The sequence below is a fragment of the Pangasianodon hypophthalmus genome, chromosome 6 (assembly GCF_027358585.1).
Source record: "Pangasianodon hypophthalmus isolate fPanHyp1 chromosome 6, fPanHyp1.pri, whole genome shotgun sequence".
NCBI lineage: Eukaryota > Metazoa > Chordata > Actinopteri > Siluriformes > Pangasiidae > Pangasianodon > Pangasianodon hypophthalmus.
The window spans coordinates 3,080,308-3,101,726 of NC_069715.1; the positions used below are offsets into that span (position 1 = coordinate 3,080,308).

Sequence of the window (21,419 nt, forward strand, 5' to 3'; positions counted from 1 at the left end):
GGAGCCATTTAGACAATTTGCCAAAATATGGTGTGTGTAGCGGAGAGCTGTTGTTGTTGTTGATCTCTGACAACCTGCCCCCTGAGCGCACACAGACTATTTCAACTCATGCTATCTTGCTGCATCCATGGTAACAGTGAAGTCTTCTGTCTTGAATGCGCAGACATGTGATATGCAAGTGCAGGATAGAATTCATTAAAGAAACAGGTACATTGATCAAAACCAAAGGGTAAGACAAAATGTGGAAAAAATGGAAACAGTGCAGGCAATGTGCAACCAGATTAATCAGGACAAATCGAAAGAGCAAAACATTATGAAATGTAAACCAGAATATACCGACACAAGAAATAAGGCTCAGTAACTTCACTTCACAAATAATGAGTCCAAGATTGGGTTGTCTTTGATTGGTTGCAGGTGAATATGACCTGATGTCTGGCGACCTTGACTTTGTGTATTTGTTCATGCGAGTAGACCTTGGCCATAAATTGTGGGAAACAGTTATTCAGCAATAGATGTTTTTTTGTTGGATTGCTCTGCTTGACCAGACAGGTGAGCTTTAATCATTCATTCCTCTCATCACTCTGCATATTTGGCTGAAATCCAACAATCTTTTAGTTTTTTATTCATGTCAGTGTTGGACTGGATACAACTGAGCTTCCACAAACCCCCTCACTCTGCCTCACTCTCAAACATTTACATAAGGACTGTTTCAGTGATTTACATTCTGTAAGTATGTTGCAAATGTTGAAGTGCAACATGATTAAAGCACTGAAATTCAGCTAAACTCCCTATTTATCTATTTGGCGATCATCTATAATAAATCAATGCATTTAGATGCACTTAGACTCAGATTAAGTGGCACATTATTGTGTACAGTTTAATGCTCATGTGCAGACAGTTTAAAGTACACAGGATTTATGAGAGAAGCACAATGAGGTGTAATCTGCATCACTTACTCCTCAGCCGTGTGAGTCATGTATACAGGAGCAGGGTCTGGCGTAATAGGCAGATCGTTTCATTCAGACCATAGGCTACTGGTGCCCTTTCATGAAAGCATCCTTTTAATAATGTTCTTGCCATATGATAATGGGAGTATGAGCAGGCCCAATCAGCAATTAACGTCACAACCGTACATTCACCTAGAGACTACAAGGCTACAAACACAGAGATTCACTACTGCATAAAATTTATGAATTGACCAAGCAGTGGGAATGCATTAGCAATGCAAAGAAATACAAAAATACAAGATGCGTCATGGCTGCTCTTAACACATAAAAGTGTGCCATTACTTAGTGACAGAAGGATTTTATAAGGATTGGAGGAAAAAAGCAGCAGGTCATGTGGTCCTTTTTCATATCTGAGCGTTCAGGCTCTCAGCTTTTGATCTTGCAATGCTTTATAGCTGTCTCATCCCAACTCTTTTCTATAGGTGTACAATATACAATATGGCTTTCTTTACAAAAAAAAAAAGAAAGAAAGAAAAACAAGACCAAAGAGAAAGGAGGGAAAGAAAGATTTGGATGTTTTTTAGTATGGATTAAATGATCCTGATCTCCTGCTGGGTCTGTACTGCTTTTTTGTGAGATGTTGGAGAATCAGTTCAGAGCTCATTACTGCAGGCCAGAGTGACGCTTCCTTCCATCCAAAAGCCCCTGTGCCACCTTTCACCCCTGTTCTTATCCAAAAGAAGGGAGTGTGAATGAGTTCATGACCTCCAGAGAGAGAAACGGCAAACAACATTTGTGCAAATACGTCAGAGCTGCTGTCTCAGTGACACAGTGCTAAAAGCCGACTGTAGGAGAATTACAGATGAAATAAAAAGTGTGTGTCAGTCTGCGTTCTGAAGCTCGAGATATGTAACATATGTAAGGGTGGTGAAAATCAGCTTTTTGAGAAGAGTGACTCTTATTAACCCCGTTTTCATTTGCAATTTCAATGCTGTAGCGATGATATGTTTACTGGCTGCTTTATCAGCTTGTCTAATTGATTCTTGAGTCAACTCCCTGGTTTCCAGTCCCCTGATATTCATAGGGTGCTTTCACATATGCAGTGAATCCTGGTGTGAAATCCCCTTCTGTGCAGTTCTTTAGGCAGGTGAGAACACAGCAATCCTCTGGTCTGAGGATGTCTAACTGAGGTGGTCTTGGTCCATTTCCAAGTGAGCTCTAGCTCAGTTCAATTGCAGTGAGAAAGTGATTCGAATCTGAATCGACTCAGCTGGAGGAAGTGAACCAAACATACCATGTGTTTTGGGTTGCAGGCATTTTTCAAAGATGTGAGCTGCTAAACTGAGTCACGAGATGCAAACTGAGCCAAAGTCCTGCAGAAATATGATCTTGACCAAAGACTAAGAAATGAAAATAAATGCTGGATACAGTATACAGATTTTAAGGAAGTTAATTATATCATGATCATTTATTTAGCACCAGCTTTGTGTTCTCTGTGATTTCTGTGTGCGTTGAGAAATATTTGTTTACCCTTTTCTATCAGCGTATTTCTGATCAATGAATAAAAAACGTTTTATGAATATGCTTTCAGCTCTACACAAACCTACCCCAGACTAATATGTGTGAAAAAGCTCATAGAGACCCTGGATTATTGATTTATTACTTTATTTATTTACTTCTAACTACTTGTAAAGTGTTTGGTCATATTTTATCCAAATGGGGAATCAGTATTAACAGAGTAATTTAGCTCAGGACTTAATAAGTGTTAGGAAAAGCAACCCAAATGGTCCAAAGGTTCAGCTTTTATAACTTCCAGCAGCAACACATTAAAGTTCTTACATGACCCTGCTGCGTTTGTGAGGCTCCAAGCCCACATTAAAGCTGAAGTTCACCATCGCCTGTGGCTAATAATAAACCATGAAGATCTGTGTTTCATTTAGAGATGCAGACACAGAGGTTTATATGAAATAGATTAATTTAACTATGTATAAATTAAGATACAAGCAGCTTTGAAAACAGACAGTTCCGCTCACTTCAACCCCACTGTGTCAACTGCAGAGAAAAACAAGACTTTCGGCAACAAATATGTGGAATAAGAATTGAACATTTCTGGAACAATTCTGGCCCACTAGCTCTGGTTCATTTAGACCACTGTTTAACTATGGTGCACCATTCAGACATATTTTAACAGCATGTTATATAGATATTAGCTTCAAATACACCCCCTGATTCTTAGCTTAATTCCTAAAGATAACTAAGGAGTGAAATTATGTGGAAATAAATAGTGTTTGCGCTAATAAAATCTGTTCATTTTGAAAGATGTTGTACACATGAAACAGCAGCCTGAACAAACAGAAGTGTCTTTGCTACAAGATAATGCACATTAGAGATTGACTACGCGATATTCAAGTTACCCTGTATGTCCTCTGAGATCAAACTTTTCCTCACAAGTGATTTCTGATTGAGGCTTTAGGTATCACAAGCCGGAAATAATGACATGGTAGCCACCTTTACTGATGCAGCACTCACTTCAGGAGAGAAACCCAACATCTGCTATGAGAAATCAAATCCACCAACTACTAGGCACCTCCCCTGCTCTCAGAGCTCAGTGATGGATTTTTTTGAGCCCTTTAACACTGAAACTCTTGGATATAGGGGGAGAGAAATGAAAGGAAAAAGACAAAAGATGAGAAAAGAAAGAAACGAGACAAGCACTTTTCTTCTAAATATAGGGAAAGGGAACACCACAGCGAAGACCTTAAAAAATAATTTCTCCTTTGCTTGCTCTAAAATTACCCTGACACATCCTGTACTGAAAATCCTGCTACACACTGACAAAAAGGTGACACACACACACACACACACACACACACACACACACACACACACATACACCCTGGCTTTCATATTCTAGGAGTGGAACAATCTATATTTGATTTAGCAGCCAGTCATGGGGTCAGAAAGGAGTTAATGACCTCTTACACTCAGGCTAAAGGGCTAAATATTTCCTATCTAGTTGTCATTGATAATGGAGTGGATTTAAAGGGGTGATAAGATTTGTGGAATTGCAGTTTTCTCCTCTCATATTTTTTGAAAATAGCTAACTGTCTGCTTGTTATGCTAAGCTTGGTAGTCAATTTCTTCATTCATGGAGCAGCAGTTCTACTCTGAGGCTTTTCTGGATTGTTTCCTGCAGAGGAACCTAATTTATGTACCTACTATGCTATTCTTTCAGTCAGCACCCACAGCTCATGACCATAGGTGAGTGTGGGGATGTAGACTGAATGGTAAACAGAGAGGTTTCTCTGAAAACTGAGCTCCTTCTTCACCACTGCAGACAACTGAAGGTACTGCAAAACTCCTTCCACTGTTTGCCAGTCTCACACTCTCCTTTTCTATCACCCATGAATAAGATCCTGAATTCATCAGAAGTCTTCACTAACGTAAGGTAGCATCCCACTTTTTTTTCCTGATGAGAACCATGGCCTCAGATTTCTTTCCATCATTCATCTGCAGTAACTGCTTCATCCTGCTCAGGGTTGTGGTGGATCCTGAGCTTATCCCAAAAACACTGAGGGGAAGGACTGCACTCTGTATGGGGAAAGCCAGTCCACTGCAGGGCGTTACACACAAACAGATATTTGCATGCTTATACACACTTCAGAGTAATTTAGAGTAGATAAACCACCTACCTGCATGTGTTTGGGAAGTGGGAGGAAGTATCGGAGGACACGAGGTCGCAACATGTAAAATTCCATACAGACAGTAAGCCTAGCCTGCATCATGCCCCTAATGCCTGGCCTCTAATTTGGAGGTCCTAATTCTCATTCTGACTGCTTCAACTGGTTGTTCAAGTATAGTGATTTGTCCAAACACAGCAAATTGTGTGTATAATTGTCCACTTCAGATGGTGCCACATGGCCAGATAACATCATCTGCAAATAACACGAATGTTACTCATAACCCTCCATACTGGACATCCTTTCAGTCTTAGCTACGCCCTTGATGTCCATGTAAACCACACACAGGAATCGAAGAAGGACACCCTTACTGGAGTCAATACCCAGCATTAACATTGACTTAATGCCAAAATGCAAACACAACTCACTGTGCTCATTCAGTATATGACCCAGGTACCTCATACTCCTGCAGTATCTCCTACAACAAAAGTCAAGCACACAATCATATCTGTATTTCTTTAAGTCTACAAATCATATGCAGACTACAATTGCATACCTCCTAATAGACCTCACAAAGCTGCACAAAAGAAAAGAGCTGGTCCACTGCTTCATGGTCTGAATTCTAGGTTCTTCACTCAAGCATCCTAGTATGGACTTTTCCTAAGTGTGATTCCCCTATTATTGGAAAAAACAACCTCAGGATCCCTTTAAAAAAAAAAGTACCACCATTTTGCAAGTCCAAGGACCTTCCTGTGATATCTGTGCAGCATTGAAGAGGCATTCTCAACACATAGCTCCAGTGCTGTCCAGCTAAATCTTAACTACCACTGCATCCTTGCTGCTGCAAAATTTTCTAACCTTTGTTAGTAATTAAAAAGTTTTCTACACTTATTGAGTCCTCAAATGTTTGTAGTAATTCAAGTCAAGAGATGGAGACCAAATCTCTGGCAATGCCACTAAAAGAGAGAGCATGTTCACTTGAATTCTCAAGTGCTTCTTTCATTGCTCAACAATTTTCTTGCATTTGCTTAGCACAGCTTGTACAAGGTCTCCCCTCCCGCTTCTGAGGTACCAAACAGTTTGCTGAAATAGTTTTCCCCGGCCTCTCCAAGTGCCCAGCTTTTTCACTTTTGAAACTGCTTTTGTTGCAGCCCTTCTGGAGCTCCGATACCTCTCAGATGAATAAAAAGTACCCGCTTATGTAACACAGAGAAATGAATTGCCAAAATGTTGAAATACAACACAGACAATACTCAGCGTTGGGTACTACCTATTGAGAATGTCTCTTGTGTTTCAGTTGAAAGTTCAACCAGATTGTAAGAGAAATCAATCAATGGACTTTGTAACATAGCGTTATTCTGCTCTGCTGCTCAAACACACAATTAGTTTAAGGTCATGACTTTTGGTTCGGTGTAATTTAAAGAGATCGATATCCGGCAGGCAGCACCAGGTGGGCAGGAACTGTTATTTCAAACATGAAAGAAAATTTGTTTCCCTGCTCTTTCTCTCATTGTGTCTTTCTCTCTCTCTGTTTCTATCTCTCTCCCCTAGAGGAAGGAGAAATGGACTAGGTTAAGTCACGTGTTACAAATCAGGTCAGACAGGAAACTCTACGGACTACGAGCCACCAGCCCCCAAATACTTTCCACACTCCCAAATGACTCCCTGCTCCAATCTAATGCCCACCGAATGAGTTTCCACATGACCGCCTGCAAATAGGAAATTGTAATATTAACCTCACATGGCGTGGAAGAATGAATAATCAATTAGTCACACGGTAAATTGGATGGTGAGCTGGGAGTGGAGAGGAGGAAACGGGTGGTTGATGATGTTCATCGACTGAAGAATTCGAATGAAGAATGAAGAAGACTGGTGTTTAACATGTCTTTGAAAGTAAACTATGTTAAAGACAAATGCTGAGTAAAATTTTACAAAATTTCTTCAGGCTTTGATGGAGCTTTTCAATGTTTAGGGACTGGTTCAGAGCTGGCAGATGTACAGCGAAGATTAATTTCAAGAGATGAGCAAAATTTCCATTATTAAAAGAATTAAAAAGCATGAAATGAAAAAGATGAGTGTGAGTTATCTGTGGAAGACTTTCAAGCAGATGTCTGTCACTATGTGCCTTATTAATTAGTGAGTTTGGGCAGGGAACCGTCCCCATGAATTAGCAGAAATGGCACCAAGAAAGAGGTAGAAACTCTTCTGATCTTCAATTAGATGTTAAATAGAGAAGATATTAGAATTAAAATTTACATCGTGAATTTATATATTCCTGTAAACCTGCTTTGTGACAATGTCCATTGTTAAAAGCGCTATACAAATAAAATTGAATTGAATTAGAATACTGAAGAACAGACAGAAACCTCTCCTTTCTCTATCTCTATCTTCTCTTTATCTTTTTTCTGTCTGTCCTATTTAACTCCCTTTATCTCTGAATCACACTGAAGTTTATTTTGACAGTAATTCCTAAACACAGTATTATTCATCAGGCTTTTTTTTTTTCAGCCTGGCTCATCATCTCGCTCGTCATTCGGTTCAGTAGAGTGAAGTGAGACTTAACTGTCATGAATAAAACAAAAGGGCCAGTAAACATCAGCTCTCTCTGCTTAGCAGAATGAAAAACTGGAGATCAGAATGAAACGGTGCTCTCAGAAAGCAGGCTGGTGGAGATGGTTTAGAGTTTGAGTGCACTTCTAAAAACTATATGTCTTGAAAGCAAACCTTGCTTCTGATCCCTCTGAATGATGAAACACAACAGCAGCAGCACTGCGTCTCCAGTGAGCACTTTACACGCTATGCTACATTCTCCCTGAAAAACACTCAAGCATTCACCTCTGCCCTCCATCCAAGAACTCTCAGTTTAAACAGGTTTTCTTGTATGCGGAGAAATGCCAATCAGCCATATATTCCCATGCATGTTCATGAGACAACGGATTTACATTGAGCCTTGCCCACAAAACTCAGAGAGTCAAAACGCAAAGGCAAAGCTCAAAGAGAGTGTGTATTCTGCTCGATAAATGAAGCCCAATGTGAGGGCACTGGCCAATATTAACACAGAGTCCTCACATTCACCAAGGGCATTAAGAAGGACAGACGAGCATCCCACTGTCTAATCATATTCTTGCACAAATACATATACCACACACACGCACACACAAACACACACACTGTGTAACCAACACTAATGGAGCTTTCTGGACACATCTCACTGTGTTACACAAAGATAAAGATTCTGAGAGTGTAAATGATGGTGATATGATGGAAAGGGAGCAACATGGACAGGTGCACAAGGTTGTGCCAGTCGACCCTGCTAATGGCTACCTCTTGGAGACGACTGCAGACAGGAAATTAAATTCCTGACAAGACAAGATTGAGTGCAGAAAACCAGTGAAAAGGAAGAAAAAAGTTTTTAGGGAGCTGGTGGTGGAGACGATGTTAAAATTTTTAAAAAGGAAGGAACACCTGTGGACACACTGCTGCGCTCCATCTGCTTGGTTGGTTTTTATCTTTTTATTTTTTAATGAACTCTGCTGGTTTCCGTGCTGCCTTGCTGCAATTTGCATGGAATACAGGACTGTTGATGGCGTAGGGTTCAAACCCAGCCAAGGACACACTGTGCAGTGACGAACTCTGTCTGTTGCATCTTAGCTCCGTCATTTCTCCGTGTGTGTTTTTAGCCTGATCGTTCAGGATTAAAAAACAGAGTGGGGGTCATGAGGCAGGGCATATGGTGTAGTTTCTCACAGCAGCTTCAGCAGTGATGCCAAATAAACAAACCAACGCCAAAATGTCCTCAGAGAAGTGTGCTAGAATAACAAGCTCTGGGTTTTAACGCACTGATGCCAAACACATGAATCCTTCACAAATCAGCATCACAGAAGATTGTGATGTTCCACTTGTTCCACAGCTGTGCCTCAATCTTTCCTACCACGTCCTCAGACATCACCATCATCAGATCAGATTTGTTCCTTCGAATCTGAGCTTTGGACAGGACTGTGTGATTAGCTTAAGCTTGGAAGAGTTCTGCATGAGATTTGGTGTAGTTGAATGAGATACTTTTTAATGATGAACCCTGCTGAGATGATGTTAGATAACCCATCAGTTTCTTGATATGCTGTTATCCAGCTCATGTCCAAGCAGGCAAAACGATCCTGGCAGGAAAAATCTGGTTTATCGAAGCTTCACAGCGTGACTTCTTATTTTTTTTTGTAGAGTAGCGTTGTGCTCCCTGTGCATTAAAGAAACTTTTAGCGTCAATGAACATTGACTCTTCTGACCTTCCCTTCATAGGGACAGTTGACAAGTGACGGAGTGCTTATATCGAACCAACAAACAGTTCATCATTTAACAGTGGAGGAGCAGGACAGCACTGTTTCAACACAGTGGACTTAACAGATATAAATCTGAGGCCACATACAATCTCATCTCAGTGAAAACTCAGTCACTGTCAAGTTCAGCTGAGGAGCCAAAAAGTGAGAGGTTTTAAATTAGAGGGCAGTTTTTAGGTTATTAGTTTACTGACACGGGGCTGAAATGAATGTTCCTACAGCAACCAGACACTATTTTATGGTTCAATATGCCAAGGGTAAGAACAATATTGCTTTTTAAATCACTTTCAGATACTCAATGAGCTGGAAAGCAATCAGCAATAATCTGGTCACTACTGAACTAATGAGCACACAACAGAACAATTCAAAATTCTGGAGCTAATTATTGGAGTTTCATCAAAACTTTTTTCGTGGAAAGATTCATGGAACTACAATAACAGCTGCTGCTTAAGTACTAGTTGGACGGCATGTCTGGACATAAGCAATGTGTAGACATGTAGTAATTGTGATCGATTAACATGGAATAAGTGACCTCTGTATAAGTCACAGAGATGGACGTGTCTTAATGATGTACGCAAGTTAATCACACCAGAAATTCTATGCGTACTACACACACCTCATTAACAAAAAGCAGATTGATTTGACCTTTATTATAAGGGCTTGTTGCAGGGGGCGTGGCCACTCAAGTTACGCTTGATCATTACTATGAACCTATCATGTCTGTATGCGATTCCTGTGCTAGGAACTAGAACTTCTCTGACATGTCCCATTTCAAACTCAGCATTTTAAAACTCATTTTAAACTCAGCATTTTAAACTCAGTACGTTTTATAATTTTGAAAAGCTCAAGCGATTTCTGGAGTGACTTTATACTGAATAAAAAGTGCAAACCCACTTTTCCCACAGGATATAACTTGGGGGTTATTTCTACTGCGTATTTTATAGAAGGAAAAATACGGAGTAATCATGTTGAAAAATGACAGATTTGGACAGGACTAAAATACCAGAGATACTGCAGTAATGATTACATAACCCCACCTCTGTGTAAACGTTATGCAGTCTGAATAGGGCTTATAGTGAGAAATTTCACCATTTGGAGCACATTCAGTTGAAATTTAGTTCAACAAAGCTAAGCCTGTTGTGTCTGCTGGAAGTTTTGTGATTTTTGTCAGTCTGTTGGACTTTAAAGGTAATCAGGGTGGGAATAAAGCCCTGCTTGTGTTCTTTCATTTGTTAGTGAGTGTCAGGAGCAGCATTTGCCATGCAGTGAGACAGCAAAACGTTTCTCTAGGCACGTAGATTGATATAAACTCTGCTCCGATTATTAAATGTTAAGGAGATTAAAACAGTGCCGCAGGTGGAGAAGAGGTGGAGAGGCTGCGAGAAATTGTAATAACAATAAAATATCACCTTGGACATTTATAATAAAGGCAGAAGAGAGACAGAGAGAGTGTGTGTGTGTGTGTGTGTGTGTGTGTTGGCTGTTGCTCTACTCATATATTTGGTCATGTTGACAGTGTGATGAGTGCTCTCTCTTTCTCTTCATTAGTAAGACGCTGATTTGTCTCAGTTCTCTGCCGCCTAGAAATATTGCGAGCAATGAATGCCACGAGTGCCGTGCAATTCATTTCATTTCACCAGCGAGCTGCGACTCTTCATAAATAAAAGAGGCCAATAAATAAAGCTGTGAAAATGATGAGAATATCAGTTGACGTGTGCATAATAGCACATGAGTTGTTCGAGTACGAGTATGTAATAAAACACTAGTGCTTCATTTACATATCTATAGATCTAAAGCTTTTGGTTTTTTTTGCATTAATTATTGTAAGTCAGTGTCACAAAAGTGTATCGGGTTCAAGGTAGCGGTAGAAGGAGCGATTGAGAACAATAGACCAATTGTACATTTTTACTTTTAACTACAAATTTAATATACTGTTTAAGGTTTTCATTTGACTCACCCTCATGTAATGTGCATCTACCACTATCTCTCTCTCCAGTGAATAACTGACTCATGAATACTGTTCTTTTCAGAGAAAGAATGCTGATATAATATCATATATTTATAACTGAATTCAATACTATGGAAAAGAGAAAGTCGGTTCCCAGAACAGCCAAAACCATCACACAGAATGGCTCAGTAACAGAAAGAAAAAAAACATTATAAGCTTTACAGAGCAAAAGGTGCCTCATTTTCAACCCACGGATGCTGAAGCTTGTTGAAATTCATCAACTAATAACAAGTTTCATAAGAAGAGCTCTCTTACATGCAGTCACAGATCATCAACCTCAAAATCCCCTGATATGGCCGATCCTGCAACTCTACTAAATCGCTACTACAGTGATTATGTTTGGTTGTAGCTTTACGTGACAATGAGCATTTATTTACTGCTCATATCTCTGGATCTGCACATGAAGGAGCTTTTAGGCTCTTTAAGTCCATCCTGATTCAGTCTGTCTTAGATCAGGGATTCTCATATTTTTAGAAGCTGGGCGCCTTGAGCTGGAAAACAATACATGAACCCCCTCAATACATATCTATTTTATGAACATAATTCAACTATTTATATGTTAAACTTGCTATTTAAATGCATATGATCACATCTGATCTATTTACCTAGATAAGCCATTAAGCTTTTTATTCCTAAACCTTCCACTCACACAACACATTTTTATTAAAATTGTCATTGATTCAAGTTTATATGCCTACTTGTTTTTAAGTTGTGTACTTACTTAGTTTGGATTAGACCCTCTCAATTTAAGTGACACAGAAAGAAACTCAATTTAAGTGACACAGAAAGACATTTTCAGAGACTGAAGAGGAAAATCATGTGCTGACCCTAAAAATAACCAGAGAAATACAGAAAGCGCTGCTTTCCTCATTAGATTCCTGTTTGAATTTCTATTAATTTGACTCATATGGTCTGGTGGCAACAATGAAAATCTTTGCCATCTGTTGTTGAATAAAATAATTCTCTCCAGATAAAAAGGGTAAACATGATGCTTTTCAGTCAGTGGCAATTTCACGCGCTTTTGCTTTTTGTAATCTAATTCAGCATAAACTAATGATTTATTTGAAAGCTCAGATAAAAAGGGTTTAGAGGATAAACAGCACACAAGAAAATATTTTTTTTTAAAAAACTGCGGAAATCACAAACAACAGTTCAATACATTTCAGTCATAAACACACTTCATCATCACTGAGGCTTTTAACTTCACAGCTTTTTTAAAGTGTGAATTACAAACACAAATCAGTGTGTATGACTTTGTTTCTTTCTCTTTTTCTGCACCACTGTAACATTTTAGCGCCGTCTGTTCGGAAATGTTTAAAGTTGTAATTATCCAGCACTCCCTCACAAACAACAACAGTGTGTATCAGTAGTCTGGTCTTTCCTGTTTCACAAACCTGCTGCACTCACTGGCCTCGTAAACAAGAGAATTGTCAAGAGAGAAAAGGACAGAGAAGAGAATTTATGAAGAAGAATGAAATATTTCCAGAAGTCTCTGTACTGATTTTCTCATCCGTGCTACTAATTTATCCAAGGGTTTGACGTGTTTATGGATGTCGGCACTACGAGTATTTGAAGCGCCTTTTGTGTTGACATGAAAGCGACTGGTTGTGTTTTTTCGCTCGTGACATTTGCGTCCCGGCCGCACAAAGCACCGTCCTTCAGAAGCCGTTTCAGGGGGAGAGTGGAGGCTGTTCAGTTGGCTCAAATGTCACACAAACCCAATGGTATAAAAGTGCTAACATTAGCCCAGCCTTGAGGGGAGGCTTTTTACATCCTTCAGCATTGTACAACTAAAAACCTGCTTCTGAGCATTACAGTGGGAGATGGACAGGGCAAACAAACCCCTTTCACACGCAAACCATTTTCTAACACTGATGATTAGATCTGCATTTTAAAACAAATGTCATGCACAATTATCTTGAGATTTCTAAACTAATTAGAGTAATATGCAACGAATATCACACAACTAAAAATAATCCACACTGGAATGGTGTGATGTGGCCTGACTCAAAGTGGATTATTTTCCTATAACAGCATGGCCCAAAGTGTGTTACTATCTGTGTATTCAAGTACCACATCAATTTGATTACAATGATTACAATTTTTAATTTAATGAACGAAATGAACAATGACCAGATTAATGAACAGAATGCACAAAATGTTGCACTTTTAACAGTTTATAATTACATTTACTGTTGTAGAATATCCACGAGACAAGTTAGTTCCTTATATCACTTATGTTATAACAGCTGTAAACAGTCTTTCTCTCACTAGTCTCTTTTCTCTCTTGAAGATAATAAGACAAAAAAATGTAGTTTGATATGTCATGGAGAAAAAGTGTAAACTCATCTGCAGTGGCAGCACTGTTACAAAACACTGACACTGGAGACTCCTTCCATAAATGTTACAAAAACATCTCCTAACAGAAAACTTCACCATCTCAATGATTATATAGCACTATTAAAAAAAAATTATTATTAGGCATAGATTACATAACATCCACCATACAATTCTCTGTGAATGCATTGTTACTATAGAAACAATGACATATTAGACCAAATGCATTATTTGTCACCTATCATTTATGTCACAGCCAGAACTACTGTCAGAGCTGTTACTATAGAAAATCAATCAACACCTTCTGAGAATTCAGCTGTGCTGTAGTATAATAATCATTATTCTTTATTCAATAAGCTCTTCTCAACACTTACGTGTACCATCTGTTAGCATGGGGCTACAAAATGATTTACCACCTGACAGGAGTAACGGACGAGACATGGCACCACTAACGTTCAATTTTTGAACACCAGCCATGTTCAGTTTTTCATCATAAAGCATACAGTTTCCTTCAGCAACTATAGTAACGCAAATAGCCACTGTGTAGTTCTGAGAATGAGGAATGTAGGTCTGATGCTGCTTAAAGACAAGAAGCAGTTTCAGTGACATTATATTCCTGGTTAAATAATGCTACATCTACAACTGCAATGACAGTCATTATGTCCGACACACACACACACACACACACCTTGCTACACATGTAGTAAAACACTGACTGATAGCTTTCATATTTTTACAGCATCAGTGTTAAAGATGCGTGAGGGGATTAGACACCACTTTGGGCTTTTATACCAGAGTAATAACCGCATCACACTCAATTCTATATACCAGCTGCACAGAGTCACCACAGTGTCAGTCATCTGAGTGACAGTCTCTGACCCTCCCTGAATAAACCTGTGAGTGTGAGTGTGTTTTCTTTCTCAGTTCATTGTGAATGATGGAAGCTGAGCCTCTGAGTCACATAATTACAACTGACTCGCACTTGCTGCTTATACCGCTCTCATTGTATGTGGTACAACATGTCAGATCTGTCACTGTAATCATGCTGTACCTTGAGATGCTGCTTAGAGGAAGTGCTCATTAAGTGGGCGGGGTCTCATTCTGCAGCACTCTAACAGGATACAGTAAATGCAGAAACTCCTGTAATTTCCCAGAATTCCACTCACTATAACGACGCGGAGGGGAAATGTTGATGTTTGAAGTTTGTTTGTGGATCACTGGCACTATTCACTCATGATGTGTATTGTTGCATTACACATAATTGTTATAGTTTAACTGAGGTGTGCAGAGTTTGCATATAATGTAGAACTAGATGTGAATGTAGCACTAGGAACACAGTGGGCTGCTTAACAGTACACTAGAACAGGACAACTTCAATCACATGTTAAAATACAGATGGTCAAAAGACACAAACTACAGAGAAAGAACAAGCAACAGGTGACCACAGCCAGGGAAAGAACCAATCAGCAAAAAACAAATAAAGAAGCTGGAAGTCAAAGTCAGTGTACAGAGCTTGAACAGTCAAAGGGGTCAGAATCAGGATGGATGTAACAGAATGGCACACTTCTTGTGTACAGATCCTACTCTCTATTGCACTGATGCCTTCTGGGAACTGACTACAGCAACACTCGGGCAAAAAATGGCTAAAATGAACTTTTTTTTCTAGGTCTAGCACTGGAAATCAAATGTTGGTGTTCCCCAAACTTAAAAATACTGTAATATCTTCAAGGCAAGATGGCAGGAAAACACAAAGTAAATATGGATAGCAAGTGCAAGAAGTCTGAGAGGAGATGAGATAGAAAAAAAAGAGGGAGCAGCTGGAAGGCAGAACGTATGTGTGTGTGTGAGAGAGTGAGAGAGAGAGGGAGAGAGAGAGAGAGAGAGAGAGAGAGAGAGATGTGTAGAGGAGAAAGACAGGGAGGCAACTGAAAGACAGAGAGATAAGAACTTGAAAGTTTAAGTAGGTAACTGTGGGTCTATGACTAAATGGTGGGCCACCAGGATGGTTTTCTTCAGAGCTAATGGATACTTTCCACATGCTAATTTCCTTGCTGAGTATAAATAAGGAAGTCTTTACTTGTGACCGCAACCTCTCGTGAGTAGCCCTTACATCACGTTTGTTCTCTGGCCATTCTCACCAGTCCAAGCGACCAAGGTGTCCTGATGATCCTGAAACACCAGGGTGCTTTCCTTCAAAACTAGTGGACAGCAAAGTCGTGTGTACGAGTGCTGCAAAAATGGACAGCACTCATAAACAGTTATCAGTTAATAGTTAAACTGATAACCATTCTTTATTTGTGATATTATTGAAGATTTGCTCAAATTACTCTAAATTACTCTGTATTAGGAATCAGAATAGGTAGCAGGTATACAGGGCTTGTCAGTAACATTAGCAACAGGAGGGAACGTTTTTTTTTTTCCTGCCATGTTGGGGCGATCAGCAGCCCAGTGTTTGCATAGTCTGCTGGATGTGTTGCAGTGTCGTTCATAGCAATGGCAGTGGTAGAAAAGCATATAGCTGCAGATCTGGCCAATCATGCACCAATCTTGCCCTGGCCCAAAGCATCTCATTGTGATTTGTCTGTTCATGAACAGATCAAATTCAGCTCTGCAGTAAGCTTTCAAAAGTAGTAGAATGTCCTGCTTGTGATTTTGCCAATCCCTGGGCGTAGTATTTCTGCAAGACATGACATCCACTATTTTGTTGTGTCAGGTCAGTACGTGGACAAGTCTTAGAGACTCTTAGAGTTCCAGAGAGACAAGTCTTAGAGTTCCAAGGCTTTCTTGTCCAATCTCAACATTGCATTGCCATTTTATGCCCCCATGGTAGATGATATGATATCCTAGGTATTCCTGAAAATATTGCACTACTAACTTAAAACTTTGTAAACGATACTGATCCCCTGCAACATTGATGTGCATTGATGTGCTGATAACAAGACTTGTTTTCACTCTCAGGTTTTTCCATATGCCTCCTGTAGTTGTAATCTCTCTCTTTGCAGGGGATACACTTATAATTCAAAGGTGCATCATTCCCAGTTTCACTACTGGAGTTGCTGCTACTAAAATCCCAGCTAGATGTAGTAAGTGTGCATATAGGCAATGTGTGGGCACTTGAAATTTCGTGACAACATCCATAATTGAGATGGTTCTGACTTCCATCAAGAAGGTTCTCATGGCATGTGAGTTGAGTCTCATTCCAATATGCTGAACATTCTGCGAAGGAGAGAAGTTACTCTTTCTGTCATTGACTTTTAGCCCTTATGCTTACATATGTGAGGTCAGAAGCTTTGTCTTGTTCTTCACCAGCTCCCACACACTTTGTGAACACCCTGTGTGCTAGACCTAACCCCAAAATAAAGGCCTCTGGACTGGTATATTACTCTGCTGTGAAAGCAGGGGGACTGTGTGTTCCACAGCAAATGGAATGTGCTGTTTCATTTTTGCCCTGCAATTCTGGCCAAAGCAGATGTGTGAGAGAGAAAACAGTGCAAAAGGAACAAGAGTTTCCTGGAACTGCAACCCCATGGAGCTGAGAAATGTTGTCAAGGTGCCCATTTTCTGCTAACTAAGGACATGATGGACTTTAATGCATAATACCTGTTAACACGTGTTAGTTTCCAGAAGCTTCTGGAGTTTTCAAATCTCCTACCTTGCCATTCTCATGAAACACAAATTCATTTATATTAATAATTATCATTCTCTCTCTTTCTTTCTCACAGGGGTTGAGTTCAGTGGCATGACAAGGCAGACGAGGGAGGTAAGTGAACACATTTATGTGTATATGTGTGTTTTTGTACACAAAAGAAGAGAATCTGATCTGTTACATGGTACACACCTCCTCTGCTTCATAAGTTTTTTTTTTTCTGTGGTGCAGGAACTGTGTGCCCAGCAGGACAGTGACATTAAAGGTGGTGCTACAGCAGTTCGGTCAAACAGACAGCACAGACCAGATGAACCAATTGCTGATAACTCCGTCTCGCCCATGCAGTTTCCTGCCTTCGAGTGGAACAAACCAATTCAAGCTTCTCATAGGATCACCAAACGCCACCGGAAACTCCTCAAGACCAGCACGGTGATCCGCCCTCTCTCTAATTCTTCTTCCTTCTTCTCCTCCTCATCCTCCTCCTCGTCATCATCGTCACACTCTACATCTGAGAGCTGGAGGCGTCTCTCCCGTATCCAAGAGGCTCGTCGTCGCCTAATCAAGGAAGTGTGTGCCAAATACCGGAGCAACATCTCACGAACGATAACGCCACATCATGTGTCCCGCATCTATGTAGAAGACAGGCACAAACTGCTCTACTGCGAGGTCCCCAAAGCAGGCTGCTCCAACTGGAAGCGGGTGTTGATGGTGCTTGCTGGTGTTGCGTCCTCCACACTAGAGATAAACCATGACGCCGTCCACTACAGCAACCATTTAAAAAGGCTGGACAGCTTCGATCGCCGCGCCATTGCCGAGCGCCTCCGCTCTTACACCAAGGTGCTGTTTGTCCGCGAGCCGATGGAGCGTCTCGTCTCAGCCTTCAGGGACAAGTTTGAAAGCCCCAACTCATACTACCACCCAGTGTTCGGAAAGCCTATCATCTCCAAGTACAGGGTGAACGCGTCCAAATCGGCACTCAGGACAGGAAGCGGTGTCACCTTCCAGGAGTTCATCCGCTACCTGCTGGACGTCCATCGTCCCGTGGGCATGGACATACACTGGGAGCCGGTGAGCCAGCTCTGCAGCCCATGCTTGCTTGACTACGATTTTATCGGCAAGTTTGAGACTTTGGAGGAGGAAGCCAATTTCCTGTTGCGCAGGACGGGAGCTCCAAAAAACCTCACATTCCCCACATTCAAGGACAGGAACCCTGAAGCTGCCAGGACTTCCACACACATCACGCGGCACTACTTCACACAGCTCAATGCCTCAGACAGGCAGAGGGCCTATGACTTCTACTACATGGACTATCTGATGTTCAACTACTCCAAACCCTTTGAAGACTTGTATTGACAAAATCGGTGACACATTTGGTTGTCGTTGTCTTGGCTGTAATTGTAAAACTGTCAAAAACTGAGGGTAAATAAAAGATACACACATTTATATATTATTAACTCATGCTAACTGCTAAAACTGCTGCTTCATAGCATTAACTCTTCAAATAACACTGATGGGACTGAAACAGATCAGTCTGATCACATATTAAACTTCTATCTTCACTTCAAAAACATGAAGGAAGTCCAGAAACACACAGATTCTCCCTTTATAGATTGATTCCCTCTCAACCATTTCATCCACTAAAAGTAACATCCGTCTCTTTAGAGTGAACACTTTCACACTTTCGCTTAATATTTTAAAGGATAAAAGTAACTGTAATATTCAGTTTTGTAAAAAGGGCATTCAGAGGATTATATATTTTTCTATGTATTTGTATAAGTATGGCTTTATGTTTAGCTGTGTGTGTGTGTGTGTGTGTGAGATAATTGACCATGCTGAGTAACAAGAATTTCACATTGTAATGGATCATGTAACACAGGGGTGTCAAACTCACAAACCCATTTTAGGTCACATTACTGTTAGTCCAGTGTCAAGTGGGTCGGACCAAAAAACACTTTAGTGACCAACAACATCAACAACTGCACCTAAATGTGTTCAGCCAACAGTTTGGTTTTACCATATACATACAGTGGCTTGCATAAGTGTTTGCGAAGTGTGTGTGAAGCAGGTGGCTCAGCATAGTTTGCAAATTTATTACTAATAAAAAATGTAAAAATGTAAAAAATGTAATTGCATAAGTATTCACCCCCGTTGCTGTGAATCCCCTCAATTAGTTCTTTTGGAAAGAGACATGGATCAGCATCTATTTTCTAGCTTAAATGAAGAATTAAATCTTACTGCTCTGCTTCACTCCCTAGAGGAATAACTTTTCTTCAAATATTTAAATTCAATTATGGTCCTCCAGACGATTTTAATTTAAAACACAGATTTTATTTGTGGTTGGCTGGATTAAGACCCAGCCCGTGGGCCGAATGTTTGACACCCCTGACGTAAGAAACCCTGAAATCAGGACATATTCTGATTCAGAAAATCCCATATGGTCCCATATGGTTTAAATTCCACATACTACCGTCTTGAAGTCTCTCTTTAATTGGTGTTTAATCTCCACTTCTTCTGTAGAACTCTTTGAATTGGTAATCCAAGACCGAAAAAACAAAGATGTAGTGTTAACTAAAGTGATGAAACGATGTAATAATACATGTTATAACCGTGTAATAACCCTGTAATAAACCTGCAGGGTTTTTTTTGTTTGTTTACGCTCAGCAGTAACTGTCCCTGTTTTGTGGTGCCAGCTGATGTAACTCACAGCTATTATAACAGCTGTGTATAACGAGATTAAAATAGTTTCTTATTGATGTTATTTTTTTGAAAAGAATTAGAGATAAAGGTAAAGAGATACAGAGCTTTATGGCATATGGACATATATTAAAATGGTTATATAGAATAAAATGAGTATCATTACAGATATATAGGTGTATAAGAAGCACATATTGTGATGCACAGATGTGTTTTATATGCAACGTGTTGAATCCCAAACATACTGCTGAAGTGTTTCAGATGCTGTGGTTGAACTCCAGCAGAACGACAGATCGCTTCTTTCTCCCCTCTTTCCACTGAACATCTGTATGAAAACGATCGTACAGTGAAAAACAAGTGAATGTAAATGTGTTTTCCTGTGCACACATGTACAGATCTGTCATCTGATGCCCTTTGCCTTATTTTTACACTGCCAATGAAGCGGCGTGAATCAGGAAGACATTCTTCAGGTGGTGAAGCTTTCTCTCCCTCTCTCTCTCCCTCTCTCTCTCTCTCTCTCTCACTTTATTTCACTCTCTCTCTCTCTCTTTTGAGTGTCTATGAATAAATATTTATGCATTTATCTTTTACCCTTGTGGCCTTTTTTTTAAAAATCTTATTCACTCTCCCAGTAGTCTAACAATTTGAATAATGCAATGTGCAAAAATCATGGATGGCTAAACACAGCAAAATAGCCCACAAAATTTGACATGGAAAATAATGATAGGTGTCACCCATGCACTTGAGACCTGAAAGAAATTGAAAGAGCTTTTGAGCAAGCGGAGAGTTCATATCATCATTCCAGCACAGAAACTTCCTTTTATTATTTTCTCTTACTTATAGATCTTTTATTTTTCTTATTTTACTATTTCAATCTTTACAGGGTTTGAAGACGATGAGAGACAGAAGCAAAGAGAGAGAGAGAGACAGATAGACTGACAGACAGACAGAGATTTAAGAGACATTTCCAGCTACGTTCCACTGCACTCAGGTAATATCAGGCCATGCAGGAGGACCAATTATTCTGTAGTTGAACGAGAAACCCTTAGACCTTGCGTTTTTTTTTTGTTGTTGTTGTTTGTTTTTTGTTTTATCTGTTTTATGAAATGAGACAAATAGATGTATTTTGGTAACTGAAGTTGATGATATTGTTAAAGTAGTTAAACTGATTAAAATGTGACATCATGACCCACACACAGATTGTTTAAATCCTCCTCAAGGGGTCCAATCAGGGAACCAGGAAACTGACCACTGCAGCACTCCCTCAACTCTGTACACAGAGAATCATGTTTAATCTGTAAATAAACTCTACAGAGAATCATGTTTAATCTGTAAATAAACTCTACAGAGAATCATGTTTAATCTGTAAATAAACTCTACAGAGAATAATGTTTAATCTGTAAATAAACTCTACAGAGAATAATGTTTAATCTGTAAATAAACTCTACAGAGAATAATGTTTAATCTGTAAATAATCTCTACAGAGAATCATGTTTAATCTGTAAATAAACTCTACAGCGAATAATGTTTAATCTGTAAATAAACTGTACAGAGAATAATGTTTAACCTGTAAATAAACTCTGCAGAGAATAATGTTTAATCTGTAAATAAACTCTGCAGAGAATAATGTTTAATCTGTAAATAATCTCTACAGATAATAATGTTTAATCTGTAAATAATCTCTACAGAGAATCATGTTTAATCTGTAAATAAACTCTACAGCGAATAATGTTTAATCTGTAAATAAACTCTGCAGAGAATAATGTTTAATCTGTA

General features: G+C 39.6%; 1 protein-coding gene across 3 annotated transcripts in view; it reads left to right on the plus strand.

Moving 5' to 3' along the window:
* The window catches only part of LOC113534491 (carbohydrate sulfotransferase 8), a 101,681-nt gene extending 80,740 nt beyond the window's left edge, over nucleotides 1-20,941 (plus strand). Inside the window, exons 2-4 of one of the 3 annotated variants that reach the window (XM_053234885.1) lie at nucleotides 6,179-16,853; nucleotides 17,026-17,063; nucleotides 17,181-20,941. In XM_053234885.1, the coding sequence (XP_053090860.1) occupies nucleotides 17,043-17,063; nucleotides 17,181-18,302 (1,143 nt within the window). In that variant the 5' untranslated portion in view covers nucleotides 6,179-16,853; nucleotides 17,026-17,042 and the 3' untranslated portion in view covers nucleotides 18,303-20,941. The remainder of the gene's footprint in view (nucleotides 1-6,178; nucleotides 16,854-17,025; nucleotides 17,064-17,180) is intronic. The other 2 variants (XM_053234884.1, XM_026927340.3) reach the window with 2 other exon arrangements.
* The last annotated feature ends 478 nt before the right edge of the window (nucleotides 20,942-21,419 follow it).